The following is a 26,068-nucleotide window of genomic DNA, read 5'->3' on the forward strand; positions in this document are numbered from 1 at the left end:
TCCTTAGAGATAAGCCAATCTGAGACAGATCTGAGAGAGTATAGCCATTGATTTTGGAATGCAAATGAATACAATGCATCAAAAGATCCCAAATCCTAGAGATTATAGTGTCTGTTGAACACGAGAGCCTGGGCTGTCTATAGGAATGCCCATCATCAATTAGGTGCTTTACAGGATTGGGTGTGTGCCTTCAGAGGGAAGGGCTGTAACCACATTGTATATGATCATTGTAACACAGAAATGTCTAAAATACTGCTTTTTTACCATAAAAATTAGAGTGTATCATCGATCTCTCTTCCGATCTGAGCTAAAGATAAAAGGGGAAAGTTGCTTTCTCATGTCAAGGTCATATTCGGGAAAGATCATTTGGCCCTCTGCATGCATTAACTCGTTTCTGTTTGAATAAACATCTTCCACTTTCCTGAATCCTGCTTGCCTCTTGAGTTTCCATTTCCAGTCAGGGGTTATGCTCCTACATATAGGAATGTCCAAATGGTATGTATCATGTATGTACATTTACTTCAGTGTCAGATGTGACTTCAATGCCATGATTCCATTATCATTTGTCCAGATGATATTGCAAAACATGTCTGCAAGTATGACAATGTCTGGTGTTTCTTAGCTCATTTTTACAGATGTAAATCAAAAGACAGGCCGTAGTAGCAGCAATGCAAAGGGTGGCATATAGGTTTTATGCCTGAAGTAACATTTCTGTTATATAGAGGTAAGTTTTCAACCTGGGCTCTCTCGGGGTAAAATTGGTGTTGTGGTTCACAGCCCATTAAATAAACAGGCAAACTTTCATTTCCATCAGTGTAAAAAAATTATCTCCATCCTTATCTAACAGTCACACTTTATCTAAATTCCTAAAAAAAAGTCATATTTGACATGTTTGCACATCGCAGATTACTTTTATGATGGCATTACTCACATTACAGTCTTGTAAGCATTTTAATTTTATTTTCTATTATGAAAGGATGGGAGTGGCTGAAGTGCCACGTGAGCATCATTACGCACCAGGTTTATTCTGTTACAGTGGACTGAGTGCTTATGAGTTCCAGCTCTGTTCGAATTTGCAGGATTCAATGATTAATCAGACTATACAGTCAATATTTGTTTGTTATTTTTGGGGAGAACTTCTTCAAGATATGACTACAAATTTTAGTTACTCTTCTTCCTTCCCTGTACTCTCAAGGGAATGATATCTTTCATCTAGAGAACTATGAAGAGGTTCTTTTTGTGAGCAGTTAACTCCTGAGGTTGCACAATAGGTTTTTCAAAAGAAAAGTTCCAGTCCTTGTGATTATCTGGGATTAAACATTTGCTGCATGTCTTCCTGAAGGAGTTGCTTGTAAATGCTTACAATTGTACAGCTGGGTCTGAATTGCTATGTCTTCAGAGAAAGAAGTCCATGGGCTAAATAATTATGGATATATAGTAAGTATCAATTATTTTCTGAAATAATTTGTTTTTCTTTATATTGTAAATATGATGATGTTCCAGTAAATATTAATGAAAAGTAATGAGAATTGTTCTGCTACTGATATAAAATGTAATTGTTGCTCCTGAAAAATAATCTAGTTGCTAGTTTTTGTGTTCTTCACCAACTTTCCTTTTATGTTAACGTAGGAATCCATACCTTTGAGTATATTCTCCTTGACCCCTTCTCAATATTCCTGCCCCATATGTACTAAGGATGCTTAAGAAATCAGGAGGATTTTCTGTTAGGTACCAAATCTTCGATCTGCCATCCCAATTTCCAATAAACCTATGAAATAAAATGGTGATTACGTGAAGCCGAATTCAGCCATAAAGACATCATTCACACACCAGCATTCAAGTCATAGGCCTTGCATAATGTTGTCTTCAAACTACACACAAAAGAAGTTTGTTCTCTCTCCACTGTTCAATGTTTGGCGATGGTTTTAACCAGAAATAACTGCAGTACCTATCATAAGGCTTTTATTTTGTAATCACGGAGATGACCTTAAGATCACTTTTCAAAATTCTGGTAAGGAAGTTCATTCTGTGTCATTAGGGGAACTCTAACCTTAACCTTAACCTGAACCCTAACCCTACATTTTCTTTTCAAATACCCAGTGTGTAGTGATTGTAACGAGGTTAGCCAGGTTGACCTCGTACAGTATGAGTTCTCTGACTGGGGCTGTTAATCTGATCCAATCAGGGACCCCTGGAGTGTCAGACATCCTGTTCACGCTGAGAGCTGGCTCAAAGAGAGAGTAATCAGTGTCAAGGACTCTCCGTGTTTAAATAAAGAGTGTCTTGATGAAGGGATACTGGCCTCTGTGGAGTTATTTCAATAGCAATAAGAGAAAAGCAAACTCCTGAAGAAATTCACACGCAATAGTTATCTTTGTGTTGGGTACACATTTCTGGCATCATGCCGTGATTTTGAAAGTTAGACTTGTTTGATCCTGCTGTTGAAGACTGTGCCCAGACTGTGGGAAGAATGTGTTATTTTTTCTGGGCAAATGACACCGGGATAGCTGAAAAACAATGAGTAATTCTCCTGACACTTGTGGACCCACCGCTTTTTCAGTTATTAGAAGCCTGACTTTCCCTCAGGCACCAGAAACTTTCAAGAGTTGACAGATTTAGTTAAGGAATATTACAACTCAAAGCCTCCTTTAATTCTGAGACACTATTGGCCTTACTCAGCAACTCCAGAACCAAGGGAACCCATATTGGAATTTTTGACTAGGTTAAGATGACAGGCAGAAGCATGTGACTTTAGTTTAACTCTTACTGAGATACTAAGAGACTGTTTGGTATGTGGAATTAATGGCATAATAATGCAAAAGCATTATCAGTTGAAGCCCAGCTGGACTACCAACAGGATCTACAACCAGCTTTATCAATGGAAAATGTGGCAAGTAGAGCTTGAGTTGCAGGGTATTCCGATGGAAGTGGATTCCATTGCCAGGGCGATTGAGCTTGGGTAACACCACTTGAGTGAAGGCAATTGTATAGCTTTACTCATGGTATATCCTGAATAGAGAGACTCTAGGTCAGCCCACAACAAAATCCTAAAACAAAGCCAAACCTTGTCAAACGGTTAAAATTTTCTGCAGGACCTGGGCCGGCAGGCTATTGTAGTTGCTGCTTGTATGTAGACACAAGACAGCAAAAAGGTCCCACTCAACCTATCACAGACCGGTATCCAGGAGAGTGCACACCCCGGAAAGTCCAACTACATCTCATTTGGAACCGTTAAATTGCTTAGCAACATCCAAATCAGAACCAAACAAAATAAACATCTGGTTAAATAGTTACCTGATTCAAATGGAGGTCGATATGGTGAGGCTGTTTCAATGATTGCAGAAGCTATCTTAAACAAAATTTGTCCCAGACTCCAATTCTTAAGCTTGCACAAGACCTCAGTGAGATGGGAACCTACACCAGGAAAGCTTTACAGATTAAGGGTACTTTGGTTCTGGCCTCTTATGACAGGCAGCAGGTTCATTTACCACTGAGTGTATAAAAAGCTCAGGTCCAAGCTTGATGGGGCAAAATTGGTTGAGAAAGATTCACCTTGATTGACTTAACATTTTTCAATTAGAAAATGGCTGCTTGTGTGAAGTCCTAATTAAAAACCCAGACATTTTTCAGGAAGGTCTAGAGACTATCAAAGGAGCCAAAACCACCTTGCAAATTGACCAGAAAGTGATTCCACGATTCTGCAAGACCTGCCCAGTGCCATTTGCCTTACGTGCAAAAGTAGAGGCAGAACTCAAAGGGCTGGGAAGCGAAGGAATCTTCAAACCAGTCCAGCTTGTGGAATGGGCAGTGCCGGTTATACTGATTGTGAAGCCCAATGAATCAATTTGCCTTTATGGGGATTTTAAACATATGGTAAACGACTTTTTGCAGCTGGATAAAGACCCAATCTCTCACATAGAGGATTTCTAAGTAAAGCTGACAGGGCGGGGGGGGGGGCACTGATCTTCACGAAGCTGGACATGAGCCGTGTGTACTTATCATTGTGGTTAGATGAGGAGTCCTAGAAGTATGCGACAATTAATGCCTATAAGTGTTTGTACCAATATATTAGAATGCTATCTGGGATATCGTCACCCTGTGCAATTTTTCAGCAGACGATGAAGTACATTTTACATGGAATACCACAAGTCACGATTTACCTAGATGACATGCTAATAACAGGAAAGACCAATAAGGAGCATTTAGAGAACTTGGACATAGTCCTTAGACATTTCCCCTAGGAGGGCATATGCCTAAGAAGGGAAAAGTGTGTGTTTCAGGCACCCCAAGGGCTCCAGAATTGACAAGACTTGGTTCCACCCTTTGGAATACAAAGTGAGGGTAATAAAGGTGCTCCGACTCCCACGTCTGAACCGGCGCTTAGGTCTTTCCTTTTGCTGGTGAATTATTACAGAAAATTTATACATGACCTGGCAATCACCCTGGCACCTTTGCATCAATTCCTAAAAAAGTGTCAGCCTTGGAAATGGTTGTGTTGCCAAGCCATAGCTCTCAGGGAGGTGAAGAAACAGCTATCATCCACTAAGAGATCTGGTATTGAAATGCGATGCCTCCCCATACGGCATCGAGGTAGTATTAGCTTATAGGTGGCCCAATGGAGAGGAACACCCAATAGCATATGCATCCAGAGCACCCAGATAGAGAAGGAAGGTTTGGTGGTCATATTCGGAGTTATATATTCGGAGATTCCCCAAGTGCAAGAGGGAAGCAATTGTGCATTACACGCTGCCTGTATCCGAGCACAGTTGGAGGAACCTGACCCATTGCTAAAATGCCCCAGAAGGAGCCATAGATTAAAATAAATAGCCTATGTCCTCGGACTCAAGGGGGAGGGCTGTAGTGATTATAATGAGGTCAGCCAGGTGGACCTGATGGAATATGGGTTCTCTGATTGAACCAAATTAACAGCACCAATCAGGGATCCTTGGCTGACAAACATAGATAGGAACGTCAGAGGTTCTGTTCACTCTGAGAGAGCTGGATCAGTGTTCAGAACTCTGTACATGTAAATAAAGGGTGACTTGGTGATGTGCCTCTGTGGAGTGGTTTCACAATGAATCAGCATGCCTGTGCAAGCACCAGGTATTGGCTCAGCCAAAGGAAAATGCTGCTAATGCTGGGGTTAGCTTAGTCTGATGCTTGGTTTGTGAATCAGAGTGATGGCAACAGCATGGGTTGACTTCCTGGACTATTTAAGGTTATTATAAAGGACTCTCCTTCTCAATCTCCCCACTAGCCTGCGGTATGGTGACCCTCAAAGTAATCCATCACCAGTCATCTCTCTCTACTGAGAGATCAGCCCTACGGTCAGGTTGGACTATGGTGACTTTACTGCAGATGCTAAAAATCTGAAGAAAAGTTGCTGAAAAATTCTGTGGAAAGAAACAATTAATTTTACAGGTTGTGGGCAGCACGGTAGCACAGTGGTTAGCACTGCTGCCTCTCAGTGCCAGAGACCCAGGTTCAATTCCCGCCTCAGACGACTCTCTGTGTGGAGTTTGTACATTCTCCCCGTGTCTGCGTGGGTTTCCTCCCACAGTCCAAAGATGTGTAGGTCAGGTGAATTGGCCATGCTAAATTGCCCATAGTGTTAGTGAAGGGGTAAATGTATGGGTGGGTTGTGGGTCAGTGTGGACTTGTTGGGCTGAAGGGCCTGTTTCCACACTGTAAGTAATCTAATCTAATAATAGATTCTCTCCACTGATCCTGCTTGATGTGAAGAGTTTTTCCAGCAAGTTTTGTTCATATTTCACGCTGCCATATTGATCAGGGAGAGCTCATGTCCAGTAATCCAGATATCATTACCTCAATCAGAGATGCTGGAATTCGCTTCTGGGCCACTGACTGTTGAGTGGTTAAAAATTCTGAGAATTTCCTCCAAACTGTCAGTGTACTGTCACCAAACCAATCACAGCTGTTCACACCTCCACCTTTACAGCGATTCTTAGCAGTGAACGAGTCTTGCCAGCAATTTCCATGTCTTGATTGTTACCTAACAACTCATGCCTGAAAATGCCCATGTTCAACATGAGGCAAGAGTGTGCTGTACTGCACGATATCAGTTAAAAGACTGCGCCGTCTGGTCACCTAGATAAAGCATGAGAATAGCATTATTGGCAAGGACTTCTGTTGCTGTGAAACTATATTCTACCATGCGTCACTGCCTCAGGAACTGAAAGTAGGAATGGGCTGGGAGGTTGGGTGAAGAGTATTCCCTAAATTTGTTTTACTTTTTTAAATTTCAAATAGATGTTACAATATTAAATTTCTACACTTGTCCTGAAAAATAAGTTTTGCAGGGGTAACTAAATTAAATCTAAAATTAAATGTTTGATAATTCCATAGTCAATCTGCAAGTCAACCTAAATTCTGATTAACTCAATAAATAATTAACTCAAGTAAAAAGTGAGGTCTGCAGATGCTGGAGATCAGAGCTGAAAATGTGTTGCTGGTTAAAGCGCAGCAGGTCAGGCAGCATCCAAGGAACAGGAAATTCGAAGGGCTTGTGCCCGAAACGTCGAATTTCCTGTTCCTTGGATGCTACCTGACCTGCTGCGCTTTAACCAGCAACACATTTTCAGCTCAAATAATTAACTCACCCTGATAATTAAATATTTTGCATATTGTTCTATGTCTTTTGGCAAAACATAAATGGCAACAGGTTAGAACTGGTCAGAAAGGATTTAAGACAACTAATTTTTAATTTTTAAAGTAATTTTTAAAATAATTTCAATTGTTCCGTGGGTCATACACTTTTTAATTATCATTTAGAATGAAGATGGATACACTCACCAAACCAGTAAAATGGAGAAGACGGAGGACAACAAACTGTCTTCATTGAAGAAGAACGTGAACAAGATGACTTACTATGTCACTGATGTTCCTCCCTGGTATTTATGCATACTTCTTGGCACTCAGGTAAAAAACAGAGTGAGACAACAAAAGACAAAATCCCTTCCAGTCTCACACCATGCTTACTCAGGCTGACATAATTGTGATATCATTGTTGCTGGTTTCGAATCCTGGAATTCCCTCCAAACTGTAGGTGTACTGGCATCAAACTAATCACAGCTGTTCAAGAAGGAAACACCCCACCACCTGTACAGGGATTCCGAGGAGTGGACAAGGCTTGCCAGCAATTTCCACACCTCAATAATTAAATTTTAAAAATATATTGCAATGTACTTCACAACAATTAAATACTTTCAAAATATAGTTACTATTGTCATAGATACAAACACAACAACCTATTTATGTTTAGCTAAATTAAAGAAACATCATTTCAGTAATCTTCCTCTCGTTTTGTTGAGAATGCTGGCACATCATATGTCAATGGATTTCTAGATCTTATTTAAAATTTTATGAACAGTTCTCTAGTCCTTCAACACTGCACTGAAATGCCAGCCACTGATGCCATTGAATCATGTGCTTAATGCCATAGTGGAACTCTGAAAGGAAACTTAACAAAGAGAGGAAAATTAAGAAAGAAAAAAGGAAAGAAAATGGAGAGCAGATGCAATGGTCACTGGTTGTTCAATCACCAAGGAACCAACAATCAGATCTATTCAGCTCTTCTTCCTCTCTTTGAACATTTCAGAAACAGGGGAGAATAACTAAGAGCTCCATTTCCACAAACGATGCAGTGACACTTTACTGTATTTATCGATGAATAGGGAAAATAAAGGCTTTCTTTGCAAATTTTACAAGTGACAATATTCCTTTGATACTAAAATGTAAGAAGCAAAATAAGTAATAGTAGATACTCATCAATAGCGATTTTCAAGAAACTTGTGAAGGAATTTAAAGTTCTGTTTGAGAATACCAGCTGTTAGCAATGATTCTAATTTCTCAGTTACATCTCCTCAGGAACCATTTTTTGTTTCTCTACATGTGACATGGCCACCTTATTTTGATAAGATCATCCTTATTAGCATTTAGTTTCTCATAATTTTCACCTTATCATGGACATTCCATTTTGTTCTCCCTTCCCACCACCCTTTGAAATTTACCAGTATTTTCTGTTTTCATTTTCAGAGATTGTTGCATTTTGCTTCTGATTAAAATTCTATTTGTAATGACATTTTCTCCAGCATTATCTGACTGCTTTGGGAGGTACTGTAGCCATCCCTCTCCTTCTGTCTCGGGAGCTCTGTTTGCAACACGATCTCATCACGCAGAGCTACCTTATCAGCACCATCTTCTTTGTCTCAGGAATCTGCACGCTACTTCAAGTTCTTTTTGGAGTTAGGTAAGATATCAACATATTTTAATTTTCAACCTTTGTCAACAATCAAAACAATTTTTTTTCTCTATTTTATCACAGAGCTTTCATAAAATATGGCATGGTGACCCTCTGTCTTAGTCAAGATTAGAGTGGTGCTGGAAAAGCACAGCAGGGCAGGCAGCATCTGAGGAGCAGGAAAATCAACGTTTCAGGCAAAAAGCCTTCAAGAGGAATCAGGAACGCCATTCATCATCTCATTCCTGATGAAGGGCTTTTGCCCGAAACATTGATTTTTCTGCTCCTCGGATGCTGCCTGCCCTGCTGTGCTTTTCCAGTAGCACTCTAATCTTGACTCTAATATCCATCTTCTGCACTACCCACTTCTGCGCATCAGACATAGCCTATTATAATATTGTAATGTTAATCGTTATATCTCAGAAGACTAGAATACAAAAAGAGAACAAGTTATGCTCAAACTGTACAAAGCTCTAGTCTTGAAATAATTATTTCAGTTCTGGGCACCACACCTCAGGATAATGTATTGGAGGTACAGATTAACTGGAATATAGCCTGGATTCCAAAGTTCATATTCCAAGGTGAGATTCCACAAACTAGAGTTGAATTGCTCAAAATCTGAAAGATTGAGTTGTGATTTGATTGATACGTTCAAGTTATGAAGGGAACTATGTAGAGATGATAAAATGAAAATTTACTTCAATTAGAAAATCAGTCGAGCACTGCAGCACAAAAACAAAATTTTAAGCAGAGAAATTTGCAAAACAGGATTTAATGTAAAGAAGTGTGGAACTGTCTGACACTAGCTCAATTAATAATTTAAAATCTGAGATTCACAAAATTTAGCAACACTAATACATAATAGGAAATGGAACAAAAGAAGTCAGGTTGAATTAAGGCACAAATCAGTCAGTAGCTACCTGAGATGTGAAACAGCCTTCCCTATATTCCTCATCAGGATGGTTGAGAACATTTTCAAAGAATACAATGGCAAGCAACAAAGCAGTTTCCATCAGGGCTGACATCTTTAAAATCTGTTTATCTTTTCATGACTCATAATACCAACATCAATCATTTATAACCAACGATCAATTGTAAGACAGCGGGTATGACCTTGCCCAGCTGACCCAGGAATAATTACTGAGCATCAAATTTGTACTGAAACAAAAATGGGAGTGCTTGAGTTCAGGTATTTATGACTGTTTGGCATTGCTTATGAAATCTGTGAATCTCTTGTTTTCTCTCAGCAGTTTTGATAGGCATAGGTGATGTGCCAATGATGCACTTGTTAACTTTAAATAAAACAGTGTCAGCTGTGAATGTTCTTTGACAGCCAATAGTATTACTTAGTCTGGGATCAATTTTTTAGGGTCATATATAAATCCATTTTAAAAAAACATGAATTTGTGGCACTTACTGTAACAAGGAGAGTTGATTAATTTGTTATGTTTGTTTCAGGTTGCCAATTCTTCAAGGAGGGACATTTGCTTTCCTAACCCCTACCTTAGCCATGCTGTCTTTGCCTCAATATAAATGTCCGGAGTGGACCTACAACAAAACACTAGTCAACGTCAGTGATCCAATCTTTATAGAAGTTTGGCAGACACGTATACGCGAGGTACTTCTAAAACAGCATCTATTTTTTGTCTGACCACAGTGGATTAATGGCCTTTCACTTTTAGCACTTGGGCTTGACTCAAGTCCATATTGATGAGCTGAAAGCTTTCTCTTGCAACAATGGTTGTCTGTACAAGGAGTGGGACAGATTTCATGTAATTTCTATTGGTTTTGGTTTGAATAGAATGTTAAAGTTCACTCAGTCTTTGATGTTATGATCAACACAGAGGCAAGGAGTTTTTTTAAAATTGAGATCCTAGTAACCAACTTAAAGGAACCACACGATGACAATTCAAGTTTTAAGATTTTACTGTAACAAAAAAGTAGAAAGAACATGTACTAAAATTTACTCATTCAGCAACTAACAAACGAAACTACTGAAAAGGTAACCCTTAAGACTCTGATGGCCAAATTCTTTGAAGGCTTTTGACTCTAAGACATCTATCTCTGTCGAAAGGAAATCAGAGACCAAATATCAGTCTAAGCTGTTCTTGCCTTTGTATTCAGGGTAGGAAATATGTCAAGTACATTTTCAATAGCTTCTGACCTGGGCTTCCTTGTCCCCACAGTAATCAAACCAATCACAAATTTGAAGAAAGTCACATGACCCTCTACATTCTTCCATTTTATATTTTATATAATATATAATATATTTTATATTGAAGATACTGTCCAAGATATAATCACCCTAATACCAACAATTTATTATGAAATAATGCCAATTAAATTTATTTTTGCATTTCATTTTCATATTTAATAAAACCTTGCCACACTTTTTGTCTATCCAGAGCAACCATGTATTCATATTGAAATTTTAATATCCAATCAACAAAACATGTCCTTCTACACAGGTCCACAGTCCACATCAGAGAAAAAGAAGGCAAACATTCTTGTCTTTTACAGTTATGAACAGAAATTTATTTTCATGGAAGCTGCATACTTTTGGCTTCTTTTTAAATGGCCCAGATTCCCCAGTCATTATTATTGCTTTCCCTTGTAGTTTGTAACATCACTCAGCTACTGCTCATACTGCAGGTCAGCCTCTGGATCCACATCTCTAGAACATTTGGAATATTGCTGCTTTCAACTGTGAGGCACCAGAGGTCACTTCTCTGGTTACAATTTGGTTCGGAGCTCCTGGTCAGCTTGCGTTGCTCAGCTATTGAATCATTGGGGGAAGTATTGTTGTGTTCCCAAAACTTTTCTTTGTCCAGCACTGGCCTACGTGATGATCAACTGAAGAACAAAATGCTGCAGGTCTACAGAAAATGGGCAGTGGAGCAGGACTAAGTGAGCTGCTCTAGCAGGGAGCTTGCATGGACAATATGGGCTGAATGGCTGACTATGTTTGTAGCACTGTAATATATTGTCTTCATGCGTGACTTCCAAATGTATTTCCAATTCATTAGTTTTCATTCAATCTTGGCTGGTTGAAATCTGAGACCAAAACATCCCTGACCTTGCTTGTGGGACTTCAGCACATCGATGGCAATATCACCTCTGTTCTCGCGGAAAAGAGTATTCAAGGTTCGCTGAACCCTTTCATGGAAGCGGATCAAAGAATTGATCTCAGCTGCAACCTCAAGAAGACTCAATGCTTTACCAACCTGTCCCAGGTAAAACTCTTCCATCAACATCAATGGAAAAATCTTCCCAGGACTTGGAAAAATGCCCTTTCTTGGGAAGCTACCTCTCATCTAAGGTTGATATTGGTGCAGAGATGCAACATCACATCCAATCCATGAGCACAGCCTTCAGATGCTTAAGGACCAAAGTCTTCAATAACTGTCACACCCGTGATGTTGCCAAGGTTGTGTCTTAGGCAGTCAGCCTTCCATCCCTTTTATATGGCTCAAAAACCTGAACAATGTATAGATGCCATCTCAAAGCACTTTAGAAGTACCATCAATATTGTTGAGATGGATTCTCCACCTCAGCTGGGAAGCTAGGTGTACTAATATCAGAGTCCTGGAAGCAGCTAACAGCATGATCATTGAGGCCATGATCATCTGAAACTAATTCTGCTAGGTCATCCATGTGCTTAGGACTTCTGAGATTTGACTGCCAAAGCAGGTCTTCTTCGCCCAACTCAAGGGAGGCACTCAATAGAGAGGACGACCAAGGAGACATTCCAAGGACTCACTGAAGGCTTCCCTCAAGACATGTAACAGAGATGGCAGTGTGTGGGAGACCCTCAATAGAGAAACAGATGTAGAGGAACCTCCTGTATGAACAAACACAATTCTTTGAGAACATTAGTTGGCAAGAGGTAAAATGGAAAAGGAATGCCATCAAACTCAATTCCCCTCATGAAAACGCTGATCGAATGTGTGGTTGGAGCTGTAGCTCTAGGTTCAGGCTCATCAGCGACACAAGGACCCCCAGAACCCATGACTAATGACACAGAATTTCCTGGGTGGATAATCATACATGTTAGCAAGTGAGTGCCAATGATGATGACAATTGCCACTACGGAACTTATTTTATCCTGCAGTGACAGTTCATCCCAAACAGCTAAAACATGATGCAACAAGCTGGTAAAGTCTAATAAAAACACGTGCTTTTCTCTAGCAATCTAACTTCTAGAAGTAGAAATCACACAGGGGCTTGACAATGAACAGTGAGAGAATACGGTCTGGCAGTGAGATCAGCAATCAGAAACACATACAGCAAGGGAATGTGGACAGGTGGAGAGATCAACTGTCAGAGCTTCTGTGATCAACCTAGTGGTCCCTGTCTATATGTTGGAAATTATGGTTCTGAAAGGGGTTTCCTTCATTTACCCCATCAGCAATTAAGCTGACCTCATGTCTTGAAAAAGATTAATTTTGTTCCTTGCTTCATCTGATGAAAAGATGAAGATTCCCACATTGGACACAAAACACTATAATCCTCGATTATCTTGTCTTTTCCAATAACAACTACATTTGAAGCGATTGGTTTGACACAAGTGTGACCTTTCATTTTAGATTTTCCACAGTCTTCAGTTTTTTTTGAATTCTCTCATTGGATATGGGCGTTGCTGGCTGGCCAGTGTTTCTCACTCATCTCTATTGCCCTTGAGAAGGCTGTGCTTAGCTCTCTTCTTCAACCACTGCAGTCAGTGCTGTATGAATCTGTTATTGATGGAGAAGCTTGTGATATTTATGCTATTTTCCCTCATCCAATGTCTCAAGCCACATGCTTATAATCATTTGCCCCATTAATCTTCACTTGTCAAAATGTTTATTTATTGTCCACTTGGTTGGTACAATGTTGAAAAAAATGATGGCTTGGTCTCAATGATGTTACTTCAAAACATCATACTTTTGTCTGAGCCCAGCTGAAAGTAATTTATTTTGTGTTGCAATCCATACTTTTCCACTCAACTAGAAAATGAAGTGTGTGCTGAATGCATATTTCCCATTCTATTTCTGCAGTCAATAAATAGAATGGTATGTATTTACCTATCATTTTTCTTGAGCACTTTAAACCTTAAAGAATGTTACAACTGATTTTTGAAATACAGTGACTACTGTAGGCAAGAAAATGTGAATCTTATTTGCACATAGTGACATCCCATAAATGGTGACCTAATCATGACCTGGCAATCTGTTTTTGAGATGTTGATTGAAGGTAAATATCAGCCAGAGTAGCTCACCTGCTGTTTTTCAAATAGTCTCATGCCCAACCCCCCCAAAACAAGTGGGTGAGGTCTTGGTTGAGCATCTTATCTGAAAGATGGCATTGCTGATAATGCTGCGCTCATGCAGCATGAGCCGGACTACCATCCTTGATTCTCAAACTCAAGTCCTAGAATGGGATTTAACTCCAGAGCTTTTCAGAGGCGAGAGTGTTCCCAACTGATCTTCTCATGGTTTTAATTAATGATTGTCAGAATGTTGGAATTTCACCTTTTTTTTAATTGATACAAAATAAATATTGCCATGGTAACCTGACAATTCTATTTTTTGCAGATCCAAGGAGCAATCATGGTGGCAGCCTGTTTCCAAACAGTTGTGGGATTTTCTGGTTTAATTGGATTTTTAATGCGGTACATTGGCCCTTTAACAATTGCTCCAACCATCTCTCTGATTGGACTGGCCCTGTTTGATTCAGTTGGGAATGATGCAGGGATGCACTGGGGTATTTCAGGCATGTAAGTACTCACTATTATTGTTAAATAGAAGGGCTACTTAATGTTATCACTTTCTAGAAAGCTTGTTACTGGTGAAAATAATAAATATCAATTTCTACCATAAGGCCATAAGACATAAGAGCAAAAATCAGGCCATTCTGCCCATCAAGTGTACTCCGCCAATCAATCATGGCTGATAAGGTTTTCAACCTCATTTTCCTGCTTTCTCTCTTGCTAATCAAGAACTTATTTATCTGAGTTTTAAATATACTCAATGACCTGGCCTCCACAGCCTTCTGTGGCAATGAATTCCACAGATTCACTGCTCTCGGGCTGAAGAAGTTTCTCCTTTTTTCTGTTCTTTACTTGAAGGCTGTGCCCTTGGGTTTTCATCTCTCCTGCCAATGGAAACATCTTTCCAACGTCCACTCTGTCCGTGCTGTCCAGTATTCTGAAAGTTTCAATCAGATCCCACCTCATCCTTCTAACCTCCATTGAGTATAGTTCTATAGTCATCAAATGTTCCTCAAATGTTAAGCCTTTCATTCCTGGGATCATTCTCGTGAACCTCCTCTGAACCCGTTCCAAGGCCAATACATCTTTCCTGAGGTATGGGGCCCAAAATTACTCACAATACTCTAAATGTGATTTGACCAGAGCCTTTTAGTTCCTCAGGAGTACATCCCTGCTTTTATATTCAAGTCCTCTCAAAATGAATGATAACATTGTATTTACATTCCTAACTACTGACTCAACCTGCAAGTTTACCATAAGAGAATCCTGGACTAGGATGCCCAAGTCTCTTTGCAGTTCAGACTTAGGAATTTTCTCCCCATTTGGAAAATAGTCCATGCCTCGATTCTTCCTACCACAGTGCATGACCTCACACTTTCCCATGTTGTATTTCATCTGCCCACTCTCCTCGTCTGTCCAAATCCTTCTGCAGCCTCCCCGCCTCCTCAATACTACCTGCCCCTTCACACATCTTTGTATCATCTGCAAACTTTGCCAGGATGCCCTCAGTTCCTTCATCCAAGTCATTAATGTATAAAGTGAAAAGTTGTGGTCCCAAAACTAACCCTTGTGGAACATCTATAGTCACCGGCTTCCATCCTAAGAAGGACCCTTTTAACCCTATTCTCTACTTTCTGCCAGACAGCCACCCTTCTATCCATGCTAGCACCTGGCCTCTAATACCATTGGCCTTTTTTCTTACTCAGTAGCCTCCTGTGCGGCATCTTATTAAAGGCCTTCTGGAAGTCTAGATAGATAACATCTATTGGCTCTCCTTGGTCTAACCTGATCATTACCTCCTCAATGAATTCTAACAAATTTGTCAGGCATGACCTCCCCTTGATGAAACCATGCTGACTTTGCCTTATGTTACCATTCATTTCCAAGTATTCAAAAATCTCATCCTTCACAATGGACTCCAAAATTTTACCAACAGCTGAAATCAGGCTAGTCAAGCCTATAATTTCCCATCTTCTTCCTTCCTTCCTTCTTAAACAGGGGGGTTACATTGTCAATTTTCCAGTTGTCTGGGACCCTCCCTGACTCCAGTGATACCTGAAAGATCACTACTAAAGGCTACACTATCCCTTCAGCTATCTCCTTCAGAACTCTAGGGTGTAGCACATTTGGTCCACATGATTTATCCACTTTCAGACCTTCCAGTCTTTCTAGCACCTTCTCCTATGTGATGGCCACTGTTGCTATCTCTGCCAACATTCCCCCCACCCCCACCCCCACCTCTCCCCCTGGCCAATTCTCTTGAATTTTTTGGGATAATACTCATGTCTTCCACTGCAAAGCACTTATTCAGTTTCTCAGCCATTTCCTTGTTCCCCATTACTACCTCTCCAGCATCATTTTCCACCATCAGAGACAGTAACTGTGAATAGTAAGAATGGATATTAACTAAAGTATTTATGATAGCTTAAAACTAATAGTTAACAGGGATTACTCAGACTTATTGCTAGAAATGTAGAATTCAAGTAGGTATTAAACATCTGGTTAAGATTTTCACACTAGAATGTAATATAGGACTTGCACATCTGCAGACATACTAGTCTGAAATTGCCCAGTCCTATGTGATTTTGGAAGCTAAGCAAATCTAAGCCAGGTGAGTACTTGGATGAGAGATCACTTGGAAAGGATGGTAGATTTTGCCCTTTTGTGGCATAATGGTCGTGTCTCTACTTCTTGACTAGGTGGCCTGGCTTTAACTCCCACATGTATACAGTAACTGACTGGCTAGAAAAATAAGTTAAATTTAAAAAAATAAATAAATTATAGGATAAGATGAATATTAGCATAAATATAGGCTAAAGTAAGCATACACAAAATGTTAAATACAGAAACTAACTATTGAAAACTATTATGAAGCAATGCAACAATATTGTGGGCTGTAAATATTTACCACAGGTAATAATTTAATTCTATAATCTCTACATAGGAAAAAGAGTGTAGTAAAGAGCAGTTGTGAAAGTGTACTTTGTTAACAGATTGTTAAAGTTAGCAATTTGGTTCAAGTGGTAGTTTGGTGGAGACAGAGAAGGAGATACAGTTTATTATTCCAGTTTTTTTTTAACTATGGCTGCTGATCCTTTACTGATTTACAACAGATTGATATGTTAACTAATAAAACTAATCAATTCAAGTTAAAAAGAAAAGTACGTACTAAGTCAAACAGATAAATAAATAGTCAGCCAGAAATGGTGGTGTAGCATGTGAGAGATTGTGGAAAGGATTATGACCCCGGACTATCTATAGAACATAGAACATAGAAGGATACAGCGCAGTACAGGCCCTTCGGCCCTCGATGTTGCGCCGACCGAATCCTACCTAACCTATACTAGCCCAATAACTTCCAAATGCCTATTCAATGCCCGCTTAAATAACCATAAAGAAGGAGAGTTCACCACTGATACGGGCAGGGCATTCCATGAACTCACAACCCGCTGTGTGAAGAATCTACCCCTAACATCTGTCCTATACCTACCACCCCTTAATTTAAAGCTATGTCCCCTAGTAACACCTGACTCCATTAGCGGTAAAAGGTTCTTAGTATCTACCCTATCTAAACCCCTAATCATCTTATACACTTCTATCAGATCTCCCCTAAACCTTCTCTTCTCCAATGAGAACAGCCCCAAGTGCCTCAGCCTTTCCTCATAAGATTTTCCTACCATTCCAGGCAACATCCTGGTAAACCTCCTCTGCACTCGTTCTAAAGCTTCCACATCCTTCCTATAGTATGGCGACCAAAACTGCACACAATACTCCAGATGAGGCCTCACCAGAGTCTTATACAACTGCAACATGACCTCAGGAATCCGGAATTCAATTCCTCTGCCAATAAAGCCCAGTACACCATATGCCTTCCTCACAGCACTATTTACCTGGGTGGCAACTTTCAGAGATCTGTGTACATGGACACCAAGATCCCTCTGCTCATCCACACTACCAAGTAGCCTACCATTAGCCCAGTAATCCATCTTCTTGTTATTCCTACCAAAGTGAACGACTTTGTACTTAGCTACATTGAATTCCATTTGCCACATTTCCGCCCAGTTCTGCAACTTATCTATATCCCGCTGTAACCTACCACTTCCTTCCTCACTATCCACAACTCCACCGACTTTTGTGTCATCCGCAAACTTGCTTACCCAGCTTTCAAGTCCTTCCTCTAGATCATTTATAAAGATAACAAAAAGCAATGGTCCCAAAACAGATCCTTGTGGTACACCGCTAGTAACTGCGCTCCAAGATGAACATAATCCATCAACTACTACCCTCTGTCTCCTTCCAGCCAGCCAATTCCTAATCCAAACCTCTAATGTATCCTCAATGCCATACCTCCGTAGTTTTAGCATTAGCCTACCATGGGGAACCTTATCGAACGCCTTACTAAAATCCATATACACAACATCTACTGCTTTACCCTTGTCCACTTCCTTAGTCACCTTCTCAAAGAACTCAATAAGGTTTGTGAGGCACGACCTGCCCTTCACAAAACCATGCTGGCTATCCCTGATCACGTTATTCCTACCCAGATGTTCATAAATCTTATCCCTTACCATTCTCTCTAAGACTTTGCCCACCACTGAAGTCAGACTCACTGGCCTATAGTTACTAGGGCTATCCCTACTCCCTTTCTTGAACAATGGGACCACATTCGCTATCCTCCAGTCCTCTGGTACTATTCCCGTTGACAATGACGACATAAAAATCCAGGCCAATGGCTCTGCTATCTCCTCCCTAGCTTCCCATAGGATCCTGGGGTAAATGCCATCAGGCCCAGGAGACTTATCTATATTCATCCTTTCCAATATTCCCAAAACCTCTTCCCTGCATATTTCCAGGGCATCCATTCTAATTATTTGTGATTCCATATTCACATCAGCAACAGTGTCCTGTTCCTGAGTGAATACTGATGAAAAGTACTGATTTAATGTCTCTCCAATCTCCTCCGCCTCCACACACAACTTCCCACTACTATCCTTGACTGGACCGATACCTACCCTAGTCATCCTTTTATTCTTGACATACCTATAGAAAGCCTTTGGGTTTTCCCTAATCCTACCAGCTAAAGACTTTTCATGTCCCCTTCTCGCTTCTCTTAGCTCCCTCTTTAGCTCCTTCCTGGCTACCTTATAACTCTCAATCGCCCCTACTGAACCTTCACGCCTCATCTTTACATATGCCGCCTTCTTCCCTTTCACAAGGGACTCCAATTCCTTACTAAACCACGGCTGCCTCACAAGGCCCTTTACACCATGCCTGACTGGTACATACCTATCGAGGACACGCAGTAGCTGCTCCTTGAACAATCCCCACATCTCATTAGTGTTCTTCTCTTGAAGCCTGTTTTTCCAATCCACACATCCTAAGTCATGCCTCACTGCATCATAATTTCCCTGCCCCCAGCTATAACTCTTGCCCTGCGGCGCACGGTTATCCCTCTCCATCACTAAAGTAAAAGTCACCGAGTTGTGGTCACTGTCCCCGAAGTGCTCACCTACCTCCAAGTCTAACACCTGGCCTGGTTCATTACCTAGAACCAAATCCAATATAGCCTCCCCTCTTGTTGGCCTGTCGACATATTGTGTCAGGAAACCCTCCTGCACACATTGTACAAACACCGACCCATCTAATGAACTCGAGCTATAGCTCTCCCAGTCAATATCTGGGAAGTTAAAGTCCCCCATAACAACCACCCTGCTACCTTCACTCTTTTCCTGAATCATCCTCGCAATATTATCCTCTACTTCTCTAGGACTATTAGGAGGCCTGTAGAAAACACCTAACAGGGTGACCTCACCTTTCCTATTTCTAACCTCAGCCCAAACTACCTCAGATGGCAAGTCCTCTTCCATCGTCCATTCCACTGCTGTGATACTATCTTTGACAAGTAATGCCACGCCTCCCCCTTTTTTACCCCCATGTCTGATCCTACTAAAACATTTGAACCCTGGAACGTGCAACAGCCATTCTTGTCCCTGTTCTACCCACGTCTCTGTAATGGCCACAACATCGAAGTCCCAGGTACCAACCCACGCTGCAAGTTCACCTACCTTATTCCTTACACTTCTGGCATTGAAGTATACACACTTCAATCCACCCTTCTGGTTACAGGCACCCTCCTTAGAGATCACTGCATTATTCCTAACCTCCCTACACTCAAGGTCCAGTACCCTAAAGCTACAGTCCTGGTTCCCATGCCCCCGCGGAGTTAGTTTAAACCCTCCCAAAGAGCACTAGCAAACCTCCCCCCAAGGATACTGGTGCCCCTCAGGTTCAGGTGTAGCCCATCCTTTTTATAGAGGTCCCACCTTCCCCAGAAAGGACCCCAGTTGTCCAGAAACCGGAATCCCTCCCTCCTGCACCATCCCTGTAGCCACGCATTTAACTGCTCTCTCTCCCTATTCCTCGACTCTCTATCACGTGGCACGGGTAACAAACCAGAGACTACAACTCTGTTTGTTCTAACTCTGAGCTTCCAACCTAGCTCCCTGAAAGCCTGTCTGACATCCTCACCCTTCTTCCTACCTGTATCGTTGGTGCCAACGTGGACCACGATCTGGGGCTGCTCCCCCTCCCCCTTAAGGACCCGGAAAACACGATCAGCGACATCACGTACCCTTGCACCTGGGAGGCAACATACCAAACGTGAGTCCCTGTCGCCCCCACAAAACCGTCTGTCTGTACCCCTCACTATCGAGTCCCCAAGAACTATTGCTCTACCTTTCTCCACCCTACCCTTCTGAGCAACGGGGCCAGGCTCCGTGCCAGAGGCCTGAACCTCGTTGCTTGCCCCTGGTAAGTCATCCCCCCCACAAGTATCCAAAACGGTATACTTGTTCTTGAGGGGAATGACCGCAGGGGGTCCCTGCACTGGCTTCCTCCTCCCACTCCCCCTCACTGTCACCCATCTATCTTGAACTTTCGGAGTAACTACTTGCCTAAAGCTCCGATCTATGACCTCCTCTGCCTCCCGAATGATCCGCAGTTCATCCAACTCCAGCTCCAGTTCCCTAACACGGGTTTGGAGGAGCTGGAGATGGGTGCACTTCTTGCAAGTGTACTCAGCAGGGACGCTAATGGCTTCCCTAACCTCATACATGTTGCAAGAGGAACATTGCCCTCTCTGCACTGCCATCCCTCTAAAAGTAAGCTTTCCTTAAAAAAAACAACAACAAAACCAACTAAATCTAAAGAAACAAACAAGGAAAATGCAGCACTTACCCGCTAGTCACAATTGGTCTTATTATTAGGTTAGAGGAGGTGGAAGGGTGGGAGGCACTACTCGTGTAGTGCCTCGGGTGACTCGCCTGCGCGTTTAAATAAGGGGAGAAAAAAAAACCTTACCCAAGTAACCTAGCGCGCCTTCCGGGTCTGCTACCGCTTTTTTTGAAAGAAAACTTTAAATTTTTAACTATTAAATAAACGACCAAACTTACCCACCACATCTGTGGTAGATGTCAGCAGCTTGAAGAACGTTGTTTAGTGACATCAGAAACAAGAAACATAACAGAACATTAGGGAGAGAAAGAGTTACTTAGAGATATTTTCTAATTTGGGGCGGCACGGTGGCACGGTGGTTAGCACTGTTGCCTCACAGTGCCTGAGACCCGGGTTCAGTTCCCGACTCAGGTGACTGACTGTGTGGAGTTTGCACGTTCTCCCCGTGTCTGCGTGGGTTTCCTCCAGGTGCTCCAGTTTCCTCCCACAGTCCAAAGATGTGCGGGTCAGGTGAATTGGCCATGCTAAATTGCCCGTAGTGTTAGGTAAGGGGTAAATGTAGGGGTATGGGTGGGTTTCGCTTCGGCGGGTCGGTGTGGACTTGTTGGGCCGAAGGGCCTGTTTCCACACTGTAAGTAATCTAATCAACCTGTTCAGTGATGTAATGATACAACTCTAGAGCAGGTGAGACTTGAACCCAAGCCTTTTGGTTCAGAGGTAGGGACACTACCACTGCGTGCTTTGTTTCAGGAGGTACTGAGGTCTTTATGTCAAGTAGAAGAGTTGGTTAATGGTGAGGGATAAGCGAGTATCACTCTAAACCAGGCAGGGATGGGGCTTCAGGTTATAATAATGGAGGAGCCTCAGCCCTTCACTTTGTCCATCAGGCACTTGGTTCTTGCTATCAAACACAATCTGCCTTTTGCAAATCTATGTTGGCTCTCCTTAATTAACTCAAATCTCTGTAAAAGCTTGTTGACATATTTCCCTGATTAAGGATCATACTCGCCACTGATGATAAACTAACTATCCAGTCATTAGTAGAACTGTCTTTTCACTCTTGTTGAATAAAGATGCCTCATTTATGACTCTCCAACACCAGGGTAACCCTCCCCCAATATGTCGGGAAAATTGAAAGATTGAGGAGAACATTTTCACTCTCTCCCCTTCCATTTCCTTTAGCAACCTGGGATGCTAGAGACTTTTCTACTCTAAGCATACCTTCCAGTAGCTCTTCTAATTTTCACAATCTCCATTGTCTTCACCATCTCTGAATCTACCTTATTTTCTCAGAGCCTCTTCTTTTGCAAACACTGATGAAAGTATAACCTATAGTAGTCTTGTCCTTACTTTGATAATTTTTCACCCTTTCGGTCCCTAAAAGAATCTATTCCACCTCTCACTACTAGCTGTTGGGAAAATACATATATTTATGGACTTCAGGTATATGTTTTAAAAAACTGCCTAGAAACCCTGGTTGGATTTGACTTCTACAATCAGAAAGGAAAAGGAGAGTATCAGCAATAAAGTTGCAAGATCTCTCTTTCCCTTTTCTCTTTGTTAGGTAATTGGAAACCTGATAAAGCTTCCACATCTCAGTATTTTCAATGACCCTGATGACCAAGAGAAGCTGAACTGTGACCATTTTCCAATGTATCAGAACCAGTTTATTTTCTATCCAAATCAAAGCTTACTTTGAGAATGTTCCATTGGCACATATTGTCAGCAATTCGATATTGTCAACAAGAAGCAGAAGGGAATTCATTCACATCTACCTTTTGTTTTACAAACCATTGGTCAAAAAGGATGGGTTGAATTTTACAAAAAATACCAGCTCGGTTTGAGTTTCAGGGAGTTTTATGGAGGATTTCTGTCTGAGAGCTCTGGCAAGATCTCTTACACAATTTTATATTGTTCACCTCATTATGTGCCATGCCTGTATGGCACTGCTGTTCTACCCTCCAATGTTGGAATCATTCCCTGCTGCCAGGATCTTCATGGATTCCTGTCATCTGCACAATAGCTAAACCAGGTCAACTGTTGCAAGTCAGGAACTGCCCTTCACAGTTGCAGTTGGGGTAATTATCTGGAAATGGACAACAGTGGCAAATTGGCACCTCAGTTTACTGGCAGGAGGTCCTGATAAATCGGGTGGTTGAGAGGAAGGTGATCCACTTTCTTCAGGACCACCAGAGCAGATCACGGCACAAGATCATTCTAGCTTGGTCTGAACTTGCCACTTGAGTCAGTGCAGTATCTGTAGTACAGAGGAACGCCTAACAGTGCAAATGTTAAGTGCCACCATCGTCCATCTGATACCTGACACTCTGTGACTCTGCTATTCAGCCTGCGTCCCATTAAGGATCATGGTCCTCCACACTCATTACTGCATGAAGCAACTTCTTCTTCTTGCTCTTACCCACTCCAACCACTGCACTAAAATCCCAGCATGGTCTCTGTTCTGCTTACACACTGACTCAGGATACCTCACCATATTTCCCCACCTGCACCATCATTAACCGATATGCCAGCCACCTTCATCTCATTCAATCCCTCCTTTGGTCTGAGTCCAGGAGAAAACGGCACATACAGGGGGGATGGTAAATGAGATCTGTCTCCAAACCCACCACAAGGAGCAAACCTTTGCCCTAGTGGGTGATGACTGAGACCTCCATGTCCTGGCTACCATGTAAAGATTAGATTAGACTTAGACTTACAGTGTGGAAACAGGCCCTTCGGCCCAACAAGTCCACACCGACCCGCCGAAGCGCAACCCACCCATACCCTTACATTTACCCCTTACCTAAACAGCAATTTAGCATGGCCAATTCACCTGACCCGCACATCTTTGTGACTGTGGGAGGAAACCGGAGCACCCGGAGGAAACCCACGCAGACACGGGGAGAAAGTGCAAACTCCACACAGTCAGTCGCCTGAGTCGGGAATTGAACCCGGGTCTCTGGTGCTGTGAGGCAGCAGCGCTAACCACTGTGCCACCGTGCTGCCCTAAAGTTCAGTGACAAGTGCTATGCGGCTGTTCCTCGACCAGCTCTGAGAATGTATTCTGAACAAGTAACAGCATGCATCCGTACAGTCTCGTCCATGGAGAGACCAGCCCCTCAGGACATCCGCTCCTTCCCCACCTATGAGGAAGAAGCCATAGATCCCTCAGAGGGAGCACCAGCAAGACTGTCTCCTGCACCATCCACCCAGCTCAGAAACTTTACGTAGAGTAGAATCAAGAGCACATGCAAGTGTGTTCACTGAGGAAGAAATGCAAATGTCACTGGCACTTAGGACTGCCAAAGATCAGGCATCTGCTTGGCCTCCAGCAGGAGAAGACCCCATGGTGCTGGCCATTGGCAACTTTGTCCACGTGCACAGAGACAGGAGCAGCAGGCAGGTTTGACAGAGACATTCAGGAAGCTGACGTAAAGATTGGAGGACTATACCATCCTATCTGTACGGTGCTGTCTCTGGCATATGAGTGTCTGGCTGCCTCCATGGACACGTTGGTGGCTGCCATGGAGGACCAGGTCCAACACACTCAGTGTCTGCAGGATATATGTATGGACTTGCTCCGAATCACTCTAGCCATCAATCACTCAGCACTAATTGCAATATGTAAGGGGGAACAAGGGAATTTGACCTCATCACACCCAACAAATCCCTCTCTGACAGTATGACAGACCAAGTTGAAGTTCTGACTGCAACTAGGAGATCCAATACAAACATTGCTGTAGTGCAAGGCAAGTAAACTGAGAGATACAGGGAGTTCCTGTTGAAAGGAAAAGTAACTCTTTGTTTTCCCAATCAGACAAGAAATTCATTAGTATTACTTCAAGATAAAGAGGTCATTCACTGGTGGAACAGTAATGTCTTTCCTCAGGAGGTAACATAAATGCCAAGATTTTAGTGAACAGTATTAGAGGGAAGTATTTCCCAATCTTTGTAATGAGGGCACCTAAAATGTAGAGTTTGTCAATATTGTATCTGTAGACAGAGTTAACTTACTCCTAGGAATATATTTGGATCAGTAAAGTTCTTCAGTCATGAATGTCTAAGTGAGATGAAGGGCACAGAGCAGTTACAGGAAAAAAACTCTTTAAAAATTGTCCTTCCTTTTCAGTGACTCCAGCAATGACTAAATAAAGTTAATCATCAAAGGTTGAATGACACCACAAAGATATTTAGTCATCTGAAACGTAATTTAGGGATTTGGATAATCCAGATTAATGTTTAATAAGTTTCTCCGTTCAAGGCTCTGTAAACTTTCCACCGTTTGGTAAAATAGCTCAAGCAGCTCAAGTTGAAGCTGAGGGAGTTCTGGAATGCAACTATATAATAAAAATGATATTCTGATGAGGAAGTGGAGACCTCCCCTTGGTTAATGGATGAAAGTGAATGGTGGTTCATCAGGTTACATTACCACCAAAATATCATTAAGAAATATTAAGGATAGCCCTTGAAATTCCTATAGGTGGAGGTGGGTACTGCAGATGCTGGAGATTAGAGTGGTGCTGGAAGAGCACAGCAGGTCAGGCAGCATCCGAGGAGCAGGGAATCAACATGCGGGCAAAAGCCTTTCATCACCTTTTGCCCGAAATATCGATTTGCCTGCTTCTCGGATGCTGCCTGACCTGCTGTGCTCTTCCAGCACCACTCTAATCTTGACTTGAAATTCCTATGGCAACACATGTGGGAATCAAGAAGAGCCAAGCACTATAAGTTAACAGTTGTCATCAGAAGCACGTAATACTGTTTTGTAAAACGTGCAATATTTACCAAGTGGTGGGAAAACCACAAGATGCAATTAACTCAGCACCTTTTATTTCCTTATCGGTATTTGAGGAACCATTAGCAGGATGTTAGTAGGGTGTGGGGCTTTACTGAAGACAAATGTGGGGCACCAACATATCTTTAATGTCATGAATATGGCTACTCAATTCCCAGAGAGAACAATTACTGCTAAAATAATCATAGAAAAGTTCTTCACTCTGTATGGATTGCTGGGGGAGATCTAGTTAGAGCTAGGTTTCAATTCAAGTCTAAAACCTTTCAAGAAGTTACAAATAGTGTGGGTATAACATGATTAAGAATCTTCAGCATGAGAGCCATGGACACAAGCAGCTTCAGAAAAGTAGTGTCAATCCTCAAAAGAATGAACCAAACCCATGGTCATTCATATGTTCAAGATCGGGACAAGAACTGGAATTTATCTTTTGCCACATGAGAATTCTCCTGAGTCAACTGTTTGTCCTTTTGAGTTAGTTTATGGTCATGTGGCAAGGGGAATGTTTTAAGGACTGAAGGACAAATCCTCTGTG

At 41.8% G+C, this 26,068-nt stretch overlaps 1 protein-coding gene across 1 annotated transcript in view; it reads left to right on the forward strand.

Moving 5' to 3' along the window:
- The first annotated feature begins 1,425 nt into the window (after nucleotides 1-1,425).
- The window catches only part of slc23a4 (solute carrier family 23 member 4), a 41,411-nt gene continuing 16,768 nt past the window's right edge, over nucleotides 1,426-26,068 (forward strand). Inside the window, exons 1-5 of the mRNA XM_060840075.1 lie at nucleotides 1,426-1,437; nucleotides 6,793-6,939; nucleotides 8,112-8,269; nucleotides 9,719-9,878; nucleotides 13,834-14,015. Of these exons, the coding sequence (XP_060696058.1) occupies nucleotides 6,826-6,939; nucleotides 8,112-8,269; nucleotides 9,719-9,878; nucleotides 13,834-14,015 (614 nt within the window). The 5' untranslated portion in view covers nucleotides 1,426-1,437; nucleotides 6,793-6,825. The remainder of the gene's footprint in view (nucleotides 1,438-6,792; nucleotides 6,940-8,111; nucleotides 8,270-9,718; nucleotides 9,879-13,833; nucleotides 14,016-26,068) is intronic.

The sequence above is a fragment of the Hemiscyllium ocellatum genome, chromosome 19, assembly GCF_020745735.1.
Source record: "Hemiscyllium ocellatum isolate sHemOce1 chromosome 19, sHemOce1.pat.X.cur, whole genome shotgun sequence".
Lineage (NCBI taxonomy): Eukaryota > Metazoa > Chordata > Chondrichthyes > Orectolobiformes > Hemiscylliidae > Hemiscyllium > Hemiscyllium ocellatum.